General features: G+C 37.5%; 2 protein-coding genes across 10 annotated transcripts in view; one reads left to right on the forward strand and one right to left on the reverse strand.

The window, feature by feature from the left end:
* The window catches only part of LOC131425629 (uncharacterized), a 279,128-nt gene that overhangs the window by 166,497 nt on the left and 90,074 nt on the right, over positions 1–22,557 (forward strand). The window lies entirely within an intron of this gene.
* LOC131425624 (adenylate cyclase type 9) overlaps positions 1–22,557 on the reverse strand; it is a 54,233-nt gene that overhangs the window by 10,206 nt on the left and 21,470 nt on the right. For 6 of the 9 annotated variants that reach the window (XM_058587657.1, XM_058587654.1, XM_058587652.1 and 3 more), the window contains 3 exons: positions 11,762–12,042; positions 10,532–11,695; positions 32–132 (listed from right to left, as the gene is read on the reverse strand). In XM_058587657.1, the coding sequence (XP_058443640.1) occupies positions 32–132; positions 10,532–11,695; positions 11,762–12,042 (1,546 nt within the window). Of the gene's footprint in view, positions 1–31; positions 133–10,531; positions 11,696–11,761; positions 12,043–12,100; positions 14,022–20,969; positions 21,544–22,557 lie in introns of those variants that run through there. The other 3 variants (XM_058587658.1, XM_058587659.1, XM_058587655.1) reach the window with 3 other exon arrangements.

The raw sequence follows: 22,557 nt of genomic DNA on the forward strand, positions 1-22,557 counted from the left end.
GGTCATTCTACTACGTACCAGATTAGCTCACCATCTACTTCATCGCCTTCTTCGATGAGATACGAATCGCCAAGAAAGCTGCATGTCTCCTCCGAAACATGCACCTGATCTGGTCGTCCGCTAGATTCCATCCTGGGAAAGGAAATTTAAACCCAATTTTAATCTACCTAGTAGTGTAATCTACTAATCAATCAATAAAACTAGAAACTTTCTTTGGGCATAAACTAACATAACCTTTTCAATTTGTAAACAGCTATGTCAAGTTAATGAGAATTTAATTTTTCTTTATTTTGCATCGTCGCACTGAATGACGGTTTGAAATTTTAAACTCTACCCTATAGTTCCGGAATCAGAAGCTGGACCTGGATGAAATTCATTACAATCCATTACAGCATTACAATTAACGCTATCTCTACACAAAAGTAGCTGTCATTTTCAGATTCAGTTTAATGAATGTTTGTTGTAAACGAAGTAGCCTTAGCAACATAGGTTGGTTCAAATAAATATTCATTAAAGACTGTCGCAGAAAGAATGGACTCACTTTGATTTCGCAGTAAATAATTCACAAATGTTAGATATTCAAATTTTATTCGATATACTGATAAAATTAGACTACAACAGAATATTATTCTAAACATTGTAGACTAGGCGCACGATCCTCATTAAATTCCGTACAGACTTCTTGGCGACAAGTTTTGACACTTTTTTCCAATCTTTTTCGAACTGTTGAAAGGTTTCGGCTGCCGAGACATGTTTCCTAAGATGTGCCTTCGTTAATGCCCAAAATTCCTCAATTGGTCGAAGTTGTGGGCAATTTGGTGGATTCATGTCTTTTGGGACGAAAGTGACATTTTTGGTAGTATACCATTCTACCGTTGATTTCGAGTAGTGGTAAGAAGCAAGATCTGACCAGAAGACAACAGGATCCTTGTGGCTTCGAATCATGGGTAGAAGTTCTTTTTTGTAAACATTCCTTGACGTATATTTTGCTGTTCATTGAAGCAGTGGTGATGAAGGGTTTAGAAATCTTACCGCAGCTACAAATAGCTTGCGAGACCATAGCTTTCTTACCAAATTTTTCGACTTCAATCGATGTCCCGGACTGGTTTAACACTTCCCCTTCTCGCACCGTATAATAATGTGGTCCCGGCAAGGATTTGTAATCGAGTTTCACGTAGGTTTCGTCGTCCATGATTATGCAGTTCAAATTTCCAGCAAGAATCGTATTGTAAAGCTTTCAAACCCTCGGCCTGATCGATGCTTCTTGTTTCGGACTACGTTTTGGTTGTTTCTACTTCTTATAGATTCGAAGATTCAAACGTTCTTTAGCACGAAGAACATTTGACTTCGAAGTGCCCACTTTTTTGGCCACATCCCGAACTGAAACCTCCTTCTTTTGCTCGAACGCCTTCAGTATACGTTTATCCAACTGAGGGTTAGCAGGACCTTTTTTTCGACCCGTTTTCGGTTTATCCTCACCGTACTTCCTAATTGCATTTCGCACGGTTTTTTCACTTACTCCTTCCATTTTTGCTATCTTTTTCAGTGACAGTCCGCGTTCTGTGCACCATTTTTCGACGTTGTTCTGCTGATAGTCAACGCATTTCGAAACAAAATAATGAAAACGAATGAACAACTGCACAAGTGGTTAGAGAAGAGTGTCAACAACAGAACGCAGCCATAAAAATTGACAGATTCTAAACCATTACGAAATGGCAGCGGTTTTTGGTTGCGTCCATACTTTCTGGGACAGTCTTTAGTGATTAGTCAATCCACTTAACCAGTTGTATGTTTTACTTTGCAGCGGGTTATGGCCCCAGAATTGGTCATAAACGGAAGGAAGAAGATTAATCCAAGAACAACAATAAATGAACAACGGATGAAGAGATGGCATTGGAGCCGGTGCTGGAGTACCAGCAACAGGAAGCGGTCATAGGGAGGGATCCAGGAACTCTGTGTCGGAGACTGAAGGTAAAGAAATCGACAAAGAAACGTCGTCACCATCTGTTTGAGTCTTCTCAAACTCGTTTCAGTATTTCAATAGCATACTATTGAAAAAATGGTTGGAATCGACCTATGTTTTCATCCACCAATCCCTGCTTTACAAAATGACGTCAACTTCTTGTTCGGCATAGGAGGCTTTGCGTCATGCATAAAAAACACCGCATCGTTCTGCGTAGTATGAAGAGAAATCTATAAATATAGGCTGCACAATATTTCTTTGCCTAGTTGATGTTTGACTGCGAATGAAACAAGTAGCTCGTCCAGTGAGCTGATGACTGGATTGTATATGCGTTCACTTGCTGGATTGTCGCTTTTGCATTATGTGTTGGTGAAATTTCCTGCTATCAGTGCAACACCGTTTTCGCTTGAGTATCTTATATATCATCCAGTATTGAAGAACCGAATCAGTGTGATTACCGATTCTTTTGAAATATCCCATGTATTTAGCAAATTTTTGGTCAATTTTGCCATTAAAAATGTCTTACACTTCGCGTAAGATTTTTTTGTCATAATTTTGATCGCTTATAACTCAGTCATTTGTTGATGGATTTATATAATTCAACAACCAATCGATTCGGAAACATTTAACCAAAACTTATGAGATAACGGCATTTGAACATTTCAATTGCATACCATTGAAAAATTGGTTTGAACTGAGTATTTTATTTTGGTTCTCTGGTAACTATCAGGCCAATTTAGAATTATCGGCGATAGATTTTTCGGATCTAATTTGCAGCGCTTGTTCCTCGATGATTTGTTGATGAATATTCCTCATTAAAATGATTCCAAAGTTTCAATATTGTAAGCTTAAAAATGTTTTAATTTGTCAACGGATCGGTTTGTATACTTAAATCTCCATTACCATACGAACAAAACGGTGGCGCGAAAATGGTTTCAGTATAAAGTTGTGTTATGATGATAATCATAGATACTTCTTTTTCATTATATGTGACTGAACAAATTGTTGTGAACAAATTGTAAATTAAATTCGGAAACTTATCTAAAAGCGGCCTCCTCGGTTTAGTAGTATAAATGAGTTCCACAGGTTCACATATACAGTACAATTAGATGCAATATCGTATAGTATCAAAGATAAACTCAAGATAAGTTTACCTGTGATTTTACATGAATTTGGCCAGTTTCAGTTCAATTATTATTTGCTTCAAAACAATAAGCGTCTGATGGCTACACGCGTTGTAACTATGACAATGTTCATTCATGTGTTAATAACATCAAGTTACAATATGAACAAAATTTCGGAATTTTGTTGCGTATCCATTCCGTATATTCCTAATATGCCGAAGCGAAAATCAATGTAAGTAACTAAATATTTTATGCGGCCTGTTTCACATGTTTTCTTCCTCGTATTGTTGCCATATTATTAACCGACACTTTCCGAAGATTATCGTCGATTTTGAAGAAGGATTGATAAAATTACACTATTACTGAGTTTACTGGTACAATATTTTTCGTTGAACTAAATAAAATCTTCTTCGTTAAAATAAATAAAATCTTCTCTTGGATCGATTAACTGTTTATAAAATTAATAAGTTTGCACGTTTCTCGAAAATTTTTATCGTAAAATAAAATGGTTTCATTTGTTCAGTTTTAAATCTTTAGGTTGTTTGTATCTAAAATTGAGCTTTCAAGTAACTTTGAATTCATCATAATTGACTTCTAGTTAAAGGACGTTATTCAAAAACTTAACAATGTAAAAATTTGTGCAAAGGGATCAAAATTGAATATAATCAATTATCAAGAAAGAATCTAATTGTCAATTTTATCATTCGCTAACAATCTAAGCGCTTAAACTAGAGCAAGTTTGTAATTAGTCAATTGAATAAGTTTTTAGTTTAGTGTATCATCATCATTATCATCTTAATTTTTGTATTTATTATGAAGACCCTAGAAACGTTCCATTTTTATTGTTATTGTGCTCGGTCGTGTCTTGAATACAACCCTCTAGTTTTTTCTTCCGTATAAGCACGTAGCGGTTTTGCATCGTCATTTTCTATGCCATATAACATCGAAAGCGGAAGTCGGATCTGGATGAAATTGCACAGTATCTCTTAAGACGATGAATGCTTCAATTTGAATCATGATTTGGAAAAATCCGTTGACCGTTTCTTAGAAATCGCAGTGAGTTCCGTTTTTGGAGTTTTTCTTCGCTATTAACCGTGCTTTCGAAAGCGGAAACCGAGGTGTAGTAGACCCAAGGTAGTTTCACATATCCACCTAGTTGTTAGTTACAAGATCGTCTAACTAGATGAATTTACCAGTAGGTTTTATAAAAAAACTGCACCTCGTTTCGCCATCACTTGTGAAGAAATACTCATAAAATTGAATTTTATTCACATAACGCGCTGTAATACTGGAACCGGAAGTCGGATTTGGATCAAGTTTTCGGGGACTTTTTTTTAAAGAATTTTAAGACATTCATTTGCATTTTAGTTTGTGAATATCGGTTAAAGAATTTGAGGGCGGTTCAGCCATCTCAGACAATTTAGTGACACACACACAAACACACACACACACAAACACATTTTGTGATCTCGACGAACTGAGCCGAATGGTATATGAAACTCGGCCCGATTGCGATTGCATAGCCTTGCCATATGAGAAAGGCAAAAATAGGTTTCGTAATATCAGTCGGTGTTGAACAGTCGTTCGCTTGGCTACCTAGAGTTTCATTGATTCAAGGCTTCAGTCTTTTTCAAGGCTACCTGAATCACTAACAGTCTTTTTAAAGACTAATTAGTCAGCCTTTCTCAAGGCTATACAAAGAGTGACTAAGTGATACAAAGAGTGATATTAGAGTGACTAAGTGATACAAAGAGTGATATTAGAGTGACTAAGAAATTAATCAGCCTTTTTCAAGGCTATCTATTCAAAGAACTATTATTCAAAATTCCATTCATTTCAAAAATGCCTACGTCCAACCGGAAAGGCAACAAGCCTAAAGCTAAAAATAATTCAATACGGAATAAATCTCAATCCGTTATTCAACATTTTTCTAATAACATTCACGATTTTATAGAATCTGAATGTAAAAATAAAAGACAATGGACGGATTTCCCTTCCGTTGATCCTATGCCGTCTAACAATATTTACAAGATTCTTCCTGAATCCGATTGTAGCGACATAGAAGAAAAATCTTCGAAAATTCCCAAAATGGACGCTTGTCGTTCTGGGAAGAAACAACAATCTATGCCACCAGCGACGGTGATGATTTCCGACTTCAAAGCATTCCGTACTGAGCTTTCTACTTTTCTCCCGGAAGTAAAAGTTTCGTTTCAAATCTGACGAAGAGGAGAATGTCGAGTCTTGGTTGATGGATTGGAAGATTACGAACGTCTTCTTCGATATTTGTCCGAGAAACTTCATAAATTTTATTCATATGATATAAAATCAGACAGACCCTTCAAAGCTGTCTTGAAAGGCTTATCAAATGATCAAAGTATTGATGAAATTAAAAGTGAACTAAAAGAATTGCTTGGTTTTGCCCCTTCCCAAGTAATACTTATGTAAAAAAGAGCGAATGGTACTTCTAAACCACGCTCTGGAATTTCCCATGAACTTTACCTAATACACTTCAATCGAAGTGATGTAAACAATTTGAAAACTTTAGAAAAAGTACGTTTCATTTCCCACGTTAAAATTCATTGGGAACATTATAAACGGCATAATCGTATTGCAAACTTAACGCAATGTCGTCGTTGCCAAGGCTTCGGCCATGGAACCAAAAATTGTCATATGGATATACGGTGCTTGAATTGTGGTAAATCGCATTCGAAAGACGTTTGTCCAATGAATGAAACCACTGATAAATTTTCATGTTCAAATTGCGATGGAAATCATAAATCCAATTATTTGAAATGTCCTGTCAGGGAAAAATTTTAAACGCTCGTTCGCTTAAACAACAAGTCAAATCAACGACCTTAAATTTACAGAACATTCCTGAAAATCAAAAAACCGTTACAAATGGCACGCTTAATACTTCTAAGGCACTTATTTCTTCGAATTTAAAACAAAAAACAGGTACGCCTGCCAATTCGTCATCTAACGAAAACAATTTATTGACAGGTAGATCAACCTCGTCATCATCTTCTTCTAATGTCACTTATGCAAGTATAACAGGTAGAAATCTACCACTTAACTCTTCTAATGTAAATAATCAAAACACAGGACCGCCTTGCAGTTCATCTTCTAACGAAAACAATTTATTAATAGGTAGACCGGCAAATCATCTTCTTCTAATGGCAGTCTACCTACAAATATTTCTTCAATGCCATTCGCTTTTTTAAATGAAGTCGATTTAGGCGATATAACTGAAAATAAAATGATCTACCTACAAGATCAACTTTTTCAAATGATCATCCAAATGAATTCGACTTCATCATTTTTTGAAGCATTTCAAATCGGATGGAAATTTGCAAATAATATTATAATGAATTTAAAATTTAACAATGATGTTAAATAATTATTTGAATATTTTAAATTGGAATGCTCGATCTTTGAAATCGAGTGAAGATGAATTTTATAATTTTCTCAAAGTGCACAAAATTCATATTGCCATTGTGACAGAAACTTTTCTTAATCCAAATGTCAAATTGAAAAGCAATCCACATCGTGTGGTTCATCGATTTGACAGGTTTACTGGAATGGGTGGTGGAGTTGACATTTTTGTCCAAGGGAAAATAAACATCGAATTTTACCTTTTTTCAATACTAAAGTTATTGAAAGCTTGGGAATCGAAGTTGAAACCATTCATGGAATTTATTTCATCGCTGGAGCATATTTGCCATTCCAATGCACCGGCGAACAATTAAATTTCTTTAAAGGCGATTTGCAAAAACTTACAAGATATCGATCGAAATTTTTCGTAATAGGGGACTTAAATGCTAAGCATGTCCAGTGGAATTGTAGGCAAAATAACAGTAATGGTAAAATACTTCATAATCAACTATCAGCTGGTTACTTCACAGTTCTTCATCCCAGTAATCCTACTTGTTTCTCTTCCGTGAAAAACCCGTCTACAATTGATCTGGTTCTAACAGATCAAAGTCACATTTGTAGTGAACCGATTACACATGCTGACTTTGACTCAGATCATCTTCCTGTAACATTCAGACTTGCCAACGAAGCTTTAATTAATCCAATTACTACTATATTCAACTATCATAGAGCTAATTGGTTGGATTACAGATCTCACATTGAAAATCATGTGGATCATGAAACTATTTTAGAAAATTCGGCGGACATCGGACACAGCAATTGATAATTTGAATCATTATATTATCGAAGCTAGAAATCTTTCAGTTCCCAAAGCTCAAACTAAATTAAATTCTCCTATCATCGATGACAATCTTCAACTGCTCATTCGGTTGAAGAATGTTCGTCGACGACAATATCAACGTTCTCGTGATCCTGCTATGAAAAACATAGTTAAGGATTTACAAAAAGAAATTAAACATAGATTTACTCTTTTGCGAAATGAAAATTTCGCTAATGAAGTTGAACAAATTAAACCATATTCTAAACCTTTCTGGAAACTTTCTAAGGTTCTTAAGAAACCTCAGAAACCAATTCCTGCTCTCAAGGAAGGAAATCAAATACTTCTTACAAATGGCGAAAAAGCTCAAAAACTTGCTCAGCAGTTCGAGAGTGTACACTAGGGTGGGACAAGGTTGTATGGGAAAAATTATTTTCTCGCTCCACCAAACTTTTCGTGTTCCTTTTGGATCCCATAAGCACCACGCAAAATTTTAGCTTGATAGGAGAAACTATATTTTCGCGCCCGCGGTTCAAAGTTTGTATGGGATTTAGTATGGGAAAACTAACTTTTAACAAAAAAATCATCTGGAGGTCACCCTATATACTCAAAAAATCAGCGGGCATGTAATTTTTATAGGAAATTTAATGAGGAAGAAAACCTTCGAAGACTGTAACATAATCCGACATCTGTAAAAAATGTTATTAAAGAAAAACCGACACAAGGTCCGAACGATGGCTCATTCCTTAATGTATCTAGCACCACTGCTGCTAGTTGGTTGATCCATCGTTCGGACCTTGTGTCGGTTTTTCTTTAATAACATTTTTTACAGATGTCGGATTATGTTACAGTCTTCGAAGGTTTTCTTCCTCATTAAATTTCCTATAAAAATTACATGCCCGCTGATTTTTTGAGTATATAGGGTGACCTCCAGATGATTTTTTTGTTAAAAGTTAGTTTTCCCATACTAAATCCCATACAAACTTTGAACCGCGGGCGCGAAAATATAGTTTCTCCTATCAAGCTAAAATTTTGCATGGTGCTTATGGGACCCAAAAGGAACACGAAAAGTTTAGTGGAGCTGAAATCAATATTTTGTCCCACCCTAGTGTACACAATTTGTATTTGAACGTTGTGAGTCCTATTGAAAATGAAGTCTCACTGAAATATGATCATATTTCAATCCAAGTGTTATCACAAGATGACATTATTGAGACGAATTTTGATGAAATTAAGTCAATTATTAGGAATTATTAGGATTATTAAAAACATGAAGGCTCCTGGCAAGGATGGAATTTTTAATATTCTTATTAAAAATCTTCCCGATGTTGCCTTGAGACTCCTGGTTAAAATTTTCAACAAGTGTTTTTCATTAGCTTATTTCCCAAAAAGATGGAAAAACGCTAAAGTAATTCCTATCCTCAAACCTGATAAAAACCCAGTAGAAACATCAAGTTATCGACCAATTAGCTTACTTTCTTCTATCAGTAAACTTTTTGAAAAAATTATCTTGTTGAGAATGATGTCTCATATAAATGAGAATTCAATTTTTTACCAGAGCAGTTTGGATTTCGTCATGAACATTCAACTACTCATCAACTTGTCAGACTAACGAACATGATAAAAGCAAATAAATCTTCTAGGTTATCCACTGGAGTTACTCTTCTAGACATAGAAAAAGCATTCGACAGTGTTTGGCACAAAGGTTTAATAGCAAAAATGTCTGATTTCCAGTTTCCTATTTACTATTAAGTGATTTATTTTCACTTCTGATCTTCCAAATCTACCCGGTGGTTGTCAGAAATCGCTATTCTGTGACGACACAAGTCTGTTAGCCACGGGTTGAAATCTAAGAGTGATCTGCAGTCGCCTACAAAGAAGTTTAAATATTTTCAGTGATTATCTGTCAAAATGGAAAATTAAACCAAATGCAGCAAAAACGCAATTAATTATCTTTCCTCATAAGCCAAGAGCTTCTTTTCTTAAACCAAACAATAATCACATTCTCAAATTGAATGGCTTGGAATTGACATGGTCTGATCAAGCTAAATACTTAGGTTTAACGTATGACAAAAAACTAACTTTCAAGGATCACATTGAAGGAATCCAGGCAAAGTGTAATGAATATATTAAATGTTTATATCCTCTTATAAACAGAAATTATAAGCTCTGTCTAAAAAACAAGTTGTTAATTTATAAACAAATTTTCAGGCCAGCCATGCTTTATGCAGTATCAATTTGGTCAAGTTGTTGTTCCACCAGGAAGAAAACGCTTCAAAGGATTCAGAATAAAATTCTGAAAATGATTTTGAAGCGTCCTCCCTGGTTTAGTACAAATGAGTTACACAGACTCACAAATATAGAACCATTAGATGTAATGTCACATAATATTATAAGCAAATTCCGACAAAAATCGATGCAATCTTCAATTGAATCGATTCGCTCTCTGTATTAGTTAGTAAGTTAGTATATAAGTTCCTTTTCCCCATTACACAATACAAGTAGGTTTAGAATTTTCCCTACACAAAAATCTCAGAATTGCGGAAGCAAATAATGTCCTCATGGTAATAACCAAATCATATTTATAATAGGGCTGAAAAGTCACCACTTAATTTTAACTCATATTCCAATAAATAGTTAAAACGGACATTCGAACCACGCGCCTTCAAACGGAAAATAAATAAAAATTCTTTTTTAACATACTTAGCATAGAATCACCATATAATTACAATCATCAAAATTCCATTTATTACATTTCCTAAGAAAGCGAACAAAAGATAGTTTTCGAAAAATTTTGACGGTTGTGAATTTTTTTCGCGTCCGATGAGCACGCCTACTGCGATCGTTTTATGCCGCGAATGAAGAAAGTTCAGGTTGAAAAGTAACATTTTCGAACGAGGATAAAAGTATAATGAAAATACTTTAAGACGTTTATAGTGTTCAACTTCTTTTGAAAAACAACGGAGAAAAAGTTAAAGTGTTCAACTTCAACTAATTGCAAAAATCCAATTATGGTACAAATGTAATAAATATGACATCGCGTTAGCTCAAGCTTAAGACTATTGGTCTCTCGGGACACTTTCAGACAGTAGGTGCGGTTAAAACCGCTCAATTAAAACCAATCGAACGCTTGCAGGTTCCGAGAAAGGCATTCGCCTTACTCATCTCGTCTTACTAGGATGTAGAATTCGAATATTTAAAAAAGCAGCAATTAAGTTCCAACTTCATTAACTAGCATCACAACTGGTCACTTACCTGTTAGCCAAGGTAACGTCGTTGCTCCACACGTCGAACTTGACCCGCTTGGTTCCAACGATCCCGCACAGCACCGTTCCCGTGTGCACTCCGACCCGCATTTTAATGCCCTCGTGACGTTGGGCATCAAACACCCGAATCGACTGGATCATACCGAGTCCCATTTCCACACAGCAAATGGCATGATCCGGACGCGGTTCCGGGCAACCGGAAACACAATAGTAACAATCTCCGAGAGTGGAAATTTTCTCGCACCCATTGATCGTGCACAGATCGTCGAACCGTTCGAACAGATCGTTCAATATTTCCACCAATTGTTCGGCCGTTTTGGTCGAAGACATCTTCGTAAAACCGACAATATCCGCAAACAAAATACTCACATTGTCCATACTGTTCATGTGAAACGGCCGGAACAGGCTCTTCAGATCCTGTGCCGTTGTTCGCTTCGCAGGAGCGCACGGAGCATCAAAGCTCATACCTTTCACAACGCTCCCACTTTCCTTCAACAACAAATCCGCCACCTTCGGCGGCATCATCGAGTGAATCATCTTCTCCTTCAGTTGCTTCTCCATTTCCAGCTGCCGCCGAACCAACAGATTCTGGCCTACCTTCATAAACGTCCCCCGCATTCGGACGACGGTCATTATCAGTATATGTATGCCAAGTAAATGCACACACAACTGAATCAGTATCCGAATGGCGACAATCTTGTACACGAAGTTTCTGCTGTCGACCATGTCCTGTTCCAATTCGTTGCTTGGCTGCGGGTCATAGTGGGCCTGATGGAAGTAGGATAACACCTCGAAGCACACCGAATAGACCGCCGTAACGCTGCAGCATATCCACAGTGGCAGCGGAATTATGGTGTAGATCAGCATCACAATTTCGATGCAGATGGAAAAGTGACCGAGTGGGCTAAGCGCTTGCCCACTGAACAGCAACAACGTAAGCGAAAACAGACACAGCAAGACAGCACAGCACGACGAAATGGCATTGGTGTAGGCCCGGTAAATATCCGTGTGCGTCAGCCACATGCCGACTAGGCCAAACACGAGTATTAAACCGATGGAAACCGTCAGCAGTGTGTAGTGGGTGGGTCCACCGTCGAACAGAAAGTACAGAAGCCACACCAACGAACAGAGCAGGATATAGCACAGGGCAAATCTATGGTGGAAAAAAAAATGCGTAAATGGTTTTGTTAAATGGTTAAATCTCCGAAAGCCCACTCACCTGAACTTAAGCCGTAGCTGCGGGAAGACACTGGCCTGAAACTGTCCCTCCAGCACCGGTGAGTCGAATCGTGGATCAAAGTAGGACCGCGGGGCAGCCCGCTCGAAGGTCACCGGGAGCATCACGCTGCAGCACGAGTGCCTCCGGTTGGTTTGCGTCAGGTAGCTCTGGATGTACGGCGCCAGTGAAATCTGAATATCTTCAATCGAACCCTGCTGGCTATCGGTCATCACCGGGGGCATAGTCGCGAACGAAGTCGACCGCCGATGGTTGGATGTTGACTGAAATGACGCGGAAAGAATGAAACAAAAACCAGATAAGAAAGTGCGATCTTATCACCATAATACTATCGGAAGTACGTTTCGCTATCATATGACTGTGGAGCGAGTCGACTCCGGTGTCCGGAAATCAAGCGACAATATAAAAAAAACTAGACCAAGTCAGTCGCCCGTCGTTCAGTGGGCTGTCAACAAGCACTAGTTCGCTGGCGGCTGCTTATCAGTCGCGGCCGGCATGTTACATCGGTCGTTATGTCACTGATTGGTGGCGGGTATTTTGTACTACCTTCAACTCGTTCTCTCGGCAGTAAATCTCTATCAAGCTGGCAAAGAATGCTAGCGATGTGTAAGAAACCAACCGGCAAAATCAGCCTTCGGCAGGGACACCGAAGAGCGTTTGTGTTTATTATTTTGTTTCCCCGAAACGAATCTCGTCCGAACGGCTCGATGCTGAGTGATAATTTTATTACCTGCTCCTCCTGTCCCTGTCCCTTCTTCGAATTGATTTTTTTTCTGTCTATTATTAACACGTCTGCGGGGCCGCCATTCGGCGCAATAGCCATCGGATCGGATGTGTGACAATATCGAAAAACCTGCCGCGGTGATCGAATTACGTGACCGCTCAATTTATGATGGTTTCCGCGCGGAGGTTCAGGGACTGCAGCTCACACATCCCGCGGCTCGCTAAGTGCTATTTATTTTCGCTTTACGCTCTATTTTCACCGTAATCGCTTTATTCCTATGTTTATGCTAGGAAGCATTCGTGACCTTGATTTTATTTTCGTTAGACTAAAGAGCTTTCGATTATTGATTCGGTTAGGCGACAACAACAACAACGATTGAATTACGAGTCAGCATCTAAACACAGGCATATTCTGTGATTAATTTAGCATACCAGTCAATTCGTGTATCAACGAAACTCATTTTTGCCTTTCTCTATAGAAAAGTGATAGAATTAGTGAAGAAACAGTAGGATCACCACCTCGGATGCCGCAATTTTATTCGGGGGCTGTCCACGCGACGCTTTTTTGACGATTTTTGACTCCCCATCCCCCCTTTGTCACAAATTGTCACAGAAGCAAAGACCCCCCACGTGTCACGAATTCAATACATTCTCAATATGTATGACAAACCATACAAATATGAGGGAAAAATCGATTTATTACATGCTGTCATTAGATTAAAAAATATTCCTAAAACTACAAAATCATCGGAATTATTTTATTAATATCAATTATATAAATTAACAAAGGTATTTGGTTGGAATTGATGAAACATTTCAATCATCTGTTTTATTCCTCCTAGGGGTACATAGATATATTACTAGCGGAATGACCCGGCGTTGCTCGGAAATGTTTCGGGAAGAAAAGGCCGAACAAAATTCCCGAAGTTGTCCTACTTAGTGTAATACTCTGAGCAGTTTTATGTTGCTATTCAATCAATTTTACCTTACACTTCCCATGTTTGGGGCACTTGCTGCACTCCCTCTCCCTTAAAATAACCTTTTAATCTACATTGACATAAAAGTAGTATCTGTATTTCTCAAGATGCATCGTTTCTCCTAGAATAAATTTTATATTGAACTCCCCTTTTATTAGTGAACTTACTACAGCTCTCCTCCATGATAACCCTTATGACCACCTCTTAGTAGGGTACGAAGTATCTGTGCTCTTCAAAAAGTATCGAATAATTCATTAAAATTAACAATAGTAGTACTACTTAATTCAAATTAACTATAGCAATACTTTCTAGCACAATCTTGACATTCTTGCCCCTCTCTTATTTTATAAAAATTCAAGATGAAATTTGATTTTCAAGATCCCCTTCTCCTAGTCTGAATCCGCCACCTATCTTGTTTGACGACGAATAAGAAAATGTTATAATAAACCTTTGTCATGAATATTTAAGCTTGTCGTGACCACCTCTGAAAAGTAAAAATTACCTGTGCCAAATTTGGCGATAATTTACTGAGTTGCTATGGAACTTTGCTCCCCCCCCCCACCCCCTCCCCCACTCTCCGACCTTAAAATATCCAACCTAGTTAGGTGTGGTGAGTTTGAGTTGTTTTGGAGCTACGTTCGATTATATTAACTATTTGAACTTTGCTCCTCCCTTGGATGAGACCCTTACTTTATCCACCCGTTCCCATTCTCTTCTTAAAAATGCTCTTAGGATCATCTGAAGCGCAAATAATATCTGTACTCAGCAAGTATCGTTTTATGGAAAATTCTATAAAATTCACATTAAACTACCCTTTTTAGAGGCACTCATTATATCCACCCCCCACAAATATCCTTAAAACCATATTTGAGTTTTTCAAAATGTATGTATGGTTTTAAAAAGTATCAATTCTCTTTAAATAAGATAAATTTCGACATGGCCTCCTCAAATTAAGAACGCTTGTTACACACTCTCTCCCCTGAGAATGTACTAATGATCATCTCTGAAGAGCAAGTTATGCCGTTAAAAACATTACACCCCCCTTTTTAATTGTACATCCAACCCCCATATAATCATAGCTATTTCTATGGTTTTCAAGAAGTATCGATTTTCGTCAAATTAGACAAATTTTTTCATGACCCCCCCCCCCTCTCTCTTGTTGAGGACACTTGCTACGCTCCCTCCCCCACAAAAATACCCTTATGATCATCTCTCAAGAGCAATAAGTATCTGTACCAAGTTTGATAGCAATCCGTTAATTAGTTCCGGAATTATTACAATACAAACATTACACATTTTAAAGGCACTGGCTACATCCACCACCCATATAATCATATAATATATGCAAACTGTTTCTATGGTCTAAAAAAGTATCGATTCTCGTCAAATTAGATAAATTTTTCCATGACCCCCCTGTTAGGGACACTTACTACGCTCCCTCCCCCATTAAAATATCCTTATGACCTTCTCAGAAGAGCAAGAAGTATCTGTGCCAAGTTTGGTGGCAATCCGTTCAATAGTTTCAGAATTGTACCGTTCCAAACATTACACCCCTCTTTTTAAAGCAACTTGCTACATCCACCCCCGTAAAGTCATATCTACTGTATGCAATATGTTTCTATGGTCTTCAAAACGTATCAATTATCGTCAAGTTATATGAATTTTTTCATGACCCCCTCCTGTTAATTACACTTGTTATGCTCCCTCCCCTATAAAAATGCTACATAAACCATCTCTGGAATGCGAGTAGTACCTGTGCCAAGTTTGGTGGCAATCCGTTCAGTAGTTCCGAAGTTATGGCGTTACAAACATATAAACTTACATCCTTTTTGCCTTTCTCATATAGAAAGGCTATGCAATCACTGTGAAAATCGACTTTTTAACCGAGACCCGGAGGGCCGAATGTCATATACCATTCGACTCAGCTCGACGAGCTGAGCAAATGTCTGTGTGTGTGTGTGTGTGTGTCCGCCCGTGTGTGTGTCCGTCCGTGTGTGTGTGTATGTGTGTGTGTATGTAACAAAAATATGCACTCACTTTTCTCAGAGATGGCCAAACCGATTTTAACAAACAAAGATTCAAATGAAAGGTCTCATAGTCCCATAGCCTGCTATTGAATTTCATTCCGATCCGACTTCCGGTTCCGGAGATATAGGATGATATGTACCAACAAAGTGAAAAAAATATGCACTCACTTTTTTCAGAGATGGCTTAACCGATTTTCACAAACTAAGATTCAAATAAAAGGTATTATGGTCCCATAGTTTGCTATTGAATTTCGTTTGAATGTGACTTCCGGTTCCGGAGTTATATGGTAATATGTGAAAATTTGAGAAAAAGTTTACACTCAATTATCTCTTGAACAACTCAACCGATTTTCGCCAACTTAGTTTCAAATGAAAGGTCTTATAATACCCTAAAAATTTATGGAACATTTTATCTGGATCCGACTTCCGGTTCCGGAACTAAAGCATGATAAGTGGAAAATTACCAATTTTATTAGTATTTTTCCACGAACGATGGTTAAAAACAGGTACAAATCCCATAAAACTGTCTGATGAATTCTTCTAGTTTGCAGAGCTTGTTAGTTTGTGGGCATAAAAACTTAATTCGGCACTACTGGTCCCCTCTTTTCCTGTTCCGAGAGCACCGAAAGTGGAGAAGAAAAACTCCTAAAACTAAATTCACTTCGATTTCTCTGCGATGCTTGAACCGATTTTCACAAATCTTGATTTGAATTAAAGTTCATACTGTCTTTAAACCTACTGTGAAATTTCATTCGGATCCGTCTTCCGGTTCCGCAGTTGCAGGGCGATGAGTGTCAAAGTTTTCAAATCGCCATATAGAGTGACAATATGTCCAACACCGAAAGAAGAAGAAAACAAAAAACGAACAAGGCGTGCTTTGTTCTATTTCGTACACGTTGTGTAGTGATGTCAATAACAATAATAACAATCCTACTACATGTTTCATGCTGCTGATTCATGTTGTTTAGCACGCAGTAGTAACAGAAACGCAGGTTCGTTTCGTTAGATTTAGTTTAATTGGTTTAAACGAAATAGAGCATGAGATAGTAAGTATAGGTTTAACTACGTTCAAAACTGTTCCAATTTGTAGGTCATTTTTGTTGGTAGCAAACGAACCAACTCCGGCTATTCCGTTCATCTGAATCCGGTTTCGGGAGAATTGGAAATAGTGATTAGAAACTGCAAAAAGGATCTCACTTACTTTTCATGGAGATGGCCGAATAGATTTTCACAAACTTATAGGTTCAAAAGAAAAGTCTTACAGTTTCATACGGAATCCCTTAATTTGTTGTGGATACTACTTTCGGTTCCGGAACTACAGGTTAAACAGGATTTATAGAGTTTGTGAGATTAGATCCGAACAAATTATCCTATTCCTATTCAATAAACAGTTGTTTTTGCTAATTTCACGGTTATATTTATGATGTAATGAGTAATATGAGAAAGGCATCATTACACCACAAGGTGGATTAAAATAGGTTTTTATATAAATAGATTGTTTTAGGTAAAGAATAATATTTCCTTAGTGTAGCATACAGGGCTGAGAAAATAAAGACCAAAACCTCATCAAAACGAGATCACTGCCGGAGAATCTTTTCATGATCAGTTGATCAGTGAATTTTTAATCACATCGATCAATATCGGTACTGATATTCCGTCACACAATGGGTAGTGATTTTGAGCTTAAAATGATTCTTGATTTATGTAAGTTCAATCATTGGATGATTCGATAAGCTTTGATGTTGGTGGAGGAAAATCACATATGATCAAGATAAGACATGACATGATCTACGTCTGAAATCGTTGATCTCCCGCCCTTTTTCAAATGAAGTACAATTGAATGAACTGCATCAGAATCAGATAAGAGAAATTCTTATGATAACAGTTCGGCTTAAAAGTTCGTATCGTTTAATAGAAAAAATCACTGGGGGCCAAATCTGGAGAATACGGTGGATGAGGGAGCAATTCGAAGCCCAATTCGTTCAATTTCAGCATGGTTTTTATCGACTTGTGACACGGTGCATTGTCTTGATGAAACAAAACTTTTTTCTTCTTCAAATAAGGCCGTTTTTTTGAAATTTCGTCCTACAAACGCTCTAATAACGCTATATAATAGTCACTGTTGATGGTTTTTCCCTTTTCAAGGTAGTCGATGAAAATTATACCATGCGAATCCCAAAATACAGACGCCAGAACCTTACCGGCCGATTGTTGAGTCTTTCCACGCTTTGGGTTCGGTTCATCGCGTGCAGTCCACTTAGCTGACTGTCGATTGGACTCCGGAGTGAAATTATGGAGCCATGTTTCGTCCATTGTTATATATCGACGAAAAAAATCGGTTTTATTTCGATATAACAGCTCCAAACACTGCTCAGAATCATCAATTCGTTGTTGTTTTTGATCGATTGTGAGCTCACGCGGCACCCATTTTGCACAAAGCTTTCTCATATCCAAATATTCGTGAATAATATGTCCAACACGTTCCTTTGATATCTTTAGGGTGTCAGCTATCTCGATCAACTTCACTTTACGGTCATTGAAAATCATTTTGTGGATTTTTTTCACGTTTTCATCGGTAACAGCCTCTTTTGGACGTCCACTGCGTTCATCGTCTTCGGTGCTCATATGACCAGTACGAAATTTTGCAAACCACTTCGAATTGTTGCTTCGCCCGGTGCAGAGTCTGGATAACATTCATCAAGCCATTTTTTGGTATCGGCGGCACTTTTTTTCATCAAAAAGTAGTGTTTCATCAACACACGAAATTCCTTTTTTTCCATTTTTTTCACAATAACAAAAGTAGCTTCTTTTGAAGGTTGGTACTAACTGAAAATGGTATGGAATTAATTCTAGTGGCGCCCTCTCATAGAAACGATACGAACTTTTCAGCCGATCTGTTATTAATGGTAATTTTTTTAAGAGGTATAGGATTTAATTTTAATAACAAACACAACAAATTTGAGAAAATTGATGAGATATTCATTGGAATCGATAGAACGATCAATATAACTTAATGTTTGAAGATAATTTCATGTAAATGTTGGCCCATGCGCGAGGTCCAATTTTGGCACACTCTTTCCAACATATCGGCCAGTTTTTCACGAACAATGCCACCGGCCATACCAAATAATGACTTTTTGGTATGAAGTGGTAGCTCTTGCAATGCTTCTGGCGGGTCTTCACTCCAGATGCGGCAATTTTGCTTGTTGATGTATTCATTCAACCTGAAATGAACTTCGTCGTTGAACACAATGTTTCGATAAAAACTACAAGGATCAGAACCATTGATGTGGAACAAGGCAACCAAAATGTCTAATGATCGACAATCTAACATTTCAATTAATCGTCACACTTTTGAATCCGCAATTGCACGAGAGTCTGCTTAGATTGATTTTTATTAGGAACCAACATCAAACACGCGAAGCCAGAATATAGACTCTGCTTGTCTTGATTTATATTTGTTCTGTAGCCGACGAAATTACATCAATATCCCTAATGTAGGCTATTATATCTTTGTACATACATGCGATACGGATTTCGATATTTAAGCTTCACTTCGTCAAGCTTGTGTTCAAGTTTTGTATGCAAGCAGTTAATTCTATAGCGTTAAATTTCTCTACCATTCTGCGATTTCGATTGAAGCAATAAACTTTTTCTCATTATTAATCGAGTTAATCTTATAAAAATTAGAAATAATTCTTAAGAACTCAAAATTTACCCTGGGGTAGCTGCAAATTTCTCAGGCGAAAACGACATAACATGGAATTTCCTCCGAGCTCGCATGACACAAGATCAGAGCATACCAATTAAAGCTTCAATTCGTTTTATAGCGCTTTCTGTCTTGCTGTCTAGCAACAACCTACCTCTGGCATGCTACACGTAGGACTGAAACGTTAGCTATAATTTCGCGTATATTTATTGCTTTGCGTGCATCGTCTGACCAATCAGAGCGATGTTTTCCCATTGATATATCGCTTATTCCTTCGAAACCGTCATGTGCGTTAGGGAAATCCAGTGTGCCGGAGATTTTTGACAGACAAAATAGGACACCGCTAGCTATTAATTAACATTTAAATGATCAATCAATTGGTGAAATAATATTACTGATTGAAACTAAACTGACTGAGCTGTTAGTGTTCAAAAGCTGACCACATTCCTACTTGTATTTACCCTTGAATTTCTAACTTGCACCCCTATATAGAAAACAAACATGCGTTCCACATCAAAAAATGGATCTTTATCCAATTTTGCCAGCGCCCATTCACCAAATGTTAAACGTTGTAAGTCAATTCATGCTTAAATTACTGACCAAACTGAACAAGTTTGGTCAATGACACAAGACACGATTCACGCATGATCTGTCAAAATCAGTGTTGCCAAAAAGATACCAGCAAAAAAAGTCGCCCTTTTTGTAGCGAAACAATCAAACAGTCTTCAGTTTTCGATATCAAATATTTGTGAATTTGCAGGGCGTGAAGTTTCCATTGTGGATTGTTGGTTGGTCACTTTATTGCGACTTTTTACGGAAATTGTAGCCGACGGTTGAAGCTATACAACGGCATAGGTAACTTGAGTAAAAACTTTTTTTAAATTTCCAGAAAGTGACCGGCTTAGCCCCGGTCTCCCCTACCGCTTCGTTCCCTTCGCAAGCGAATGTAAATCACCAGGAAAACTCTCATTAAAGCTAGCAAATCTACGTGAATTATGAATGCCAACAGACAAGCAAATACGTAGTGACTTATAAGCATGATTCAAAAAAAGTGTTTTCAATTTTGATGAGTTTATTTTGAGAAGTTTAATTGAAACACTAATTTTGTTTACTTGAGTTTTCGTCTTGTGTGACATTCTAATTATTGTTCACAACGGCAAATGAAAATAACAATTCTAATTATTGCAGTTGGCATCAGAGAGATGGGCAATTCGTTCGCGAACGGTTCAAAAAAAAAACTTTCATAGTTCTTCAGAAAGAATGAGTGATCCGGAGCTCTTGTTTTGAAGGAATGTTAGTTTTCTATGTTTTTCAAACGAACGGAACGAATATTGCAAATTATCTGCATAGTTTTTCACCGGTAGGAATGTGGCATTTGTAGCTTTTGAAATAGTCCACAAGCGTGAAGGATCTTGCAATTCAGTCACTGTACAACTGAATTTATGCAACTAATTGTTCTTTGTCATTTTTCGTAGAAAATTTTATGAAAGTCCAAATGAACGAAGGAACAGTTCAAAGAACTAGTTATTTCGTTGAAAACTATCTTGTTCTGAGCTGCGCTCTTTAAAATGAACTGTTCTGTCCATCTCTAGTTTGCTTTTTACTTGCATTACACACTAACAAAAACTGCTCTGATTTAGTGTACTAATTAAGAGCAGTGGATATTTTCTACTAATGTTTCAATCAATTTTCCATCACCGCACACCAGGGGCTTGAAATTCTACCGCGATAGGAAAAAAACTCGCATATCTTACCGAGGCCGGCTGTGTTTCAGTTAATCCACAAACAACGTTGCGCTATCAACGACGACGACGACAACTCGACGGCGATGTTTGCTTCCATCGCGCCGCACGCTCGCACAGTGTACTTCAGTCAAGTTCAAGTCCGTTCTCTCTCTTATGTCGTTTTCGCTTGAAAAAACTGAAACTGACCCAGGGTAGTTTCATCAAACAAACACTTTTGACGAAACTGTGTTGATTTCGCACTTAGCAACGAGGGTTTTTAGCAAACCTGATATAAAAACCAGGGGCGAAACTGACTCGATTTTCAGTTCAACAAAGTTGAAACTAGGTTCGAACTGGCTTCAAACAAACGGTTTGACAGCAGTTAGAGTGGAAACTGGGTTAGGTTTGGCATCAAGCGAAAACGACATTATTTGGCTGCATGGTCACAAATCAGTCGCCTGACAGAACAAAACACCGGCCTGCACCAGTCGGGCTGACAATAGTTCGGTTCTGTTACTCGGCTGCCCTGGCAACGGGAAACCACGACGACTACAGCGACAACGACGACGACGATGACTACTGTTCTAATTGAGTATCCGCTAGTCTGCACTGAGGAAAAAGAAATTAAGAGTTTCATAAGACTATGACATATGAATCAACTATAAATCAATTTCGTTAGAAACTGAAGATTTTCATTAACAGTCTTATGATTTTCTTAATTTTTTATCTATGCATGATATAATTATTCGCTCTATATATTTCATCAATAGTCCCTTATGTGAAAATGTCATAATTTCGACTTATGATTTCATAATTGACAAAAATGCGACCGAGGAAGGAAGTTCGCATCCGAGCTCTCCGGTTACTTCAAGACAGTCCGAATTAATAAAAGAACTAATCGCATATATTTCATCATTCCAGCATTGAATCCAACTGTTAAAATTTACTTTGGAGAGGATATTTCGAAGAACCGCATGCACCATGTCATAACGAAAAGGGAATAAATGTTCTTTTGATCAACGCGAAACGATCAACTTGTATACCCTAGTCACGCGAATCATGAGTCATCGAAATCACAAATATATGTGTTGCGAATAGTTTGCAGAATGAAAATATCTTCAAAGTATTTTTTCAACAGTTGGTACATGAAGTATAAATAAAAATAAATTTCCAATTAAATTGCATGGCAAAATTTACGATACTTATAAAATGATTATCATAAACCGTGACCAACGAAATTCATTCAAATATTTTTGTGAATTTCATAAGACTAGCTTATGGATATCTGGAATAGAAGTCATGAAAAATTTCCCCTCTATATCATAAGACAAAATTGTGAAATACGTTTATAATCCTTATGTCTGAAAGTCATAATTCGTTCTTATGACTTTCGAAGACCGTTTTGCCTGAGTGTGGTAGAGTCGGTTTGCGCGCGATGCATTCAATTTATTCCAGCAATTTCACATTCAACTGTTTAAGCATTTAAACATCAACCGTGTAGCGATGCGAACCACGACTGATAAGACGAAAACAACACTCAAACAAAGGAAAAAAACACTAATTGGTCTCCAATGCTAATTTATGATTCGTTATTTCTTTGTTTGTTCGCCGCCGAGTC

The sequence above is a fragment of the Malaya genurostris genome, chromosome 1 (genome assembly GCF_030247185.1).
Source record: "Malaya genurostris strain Urasoe2022 chromosome 1, Malgen_1.1, whole genome shotgun sequence".
Classification (NCBI taxonomy): Eukaryota; Metazoa; Arthropoda; class Insecta; order Diptera; family Culicidae; genus Malaya; species Malaya genurostris.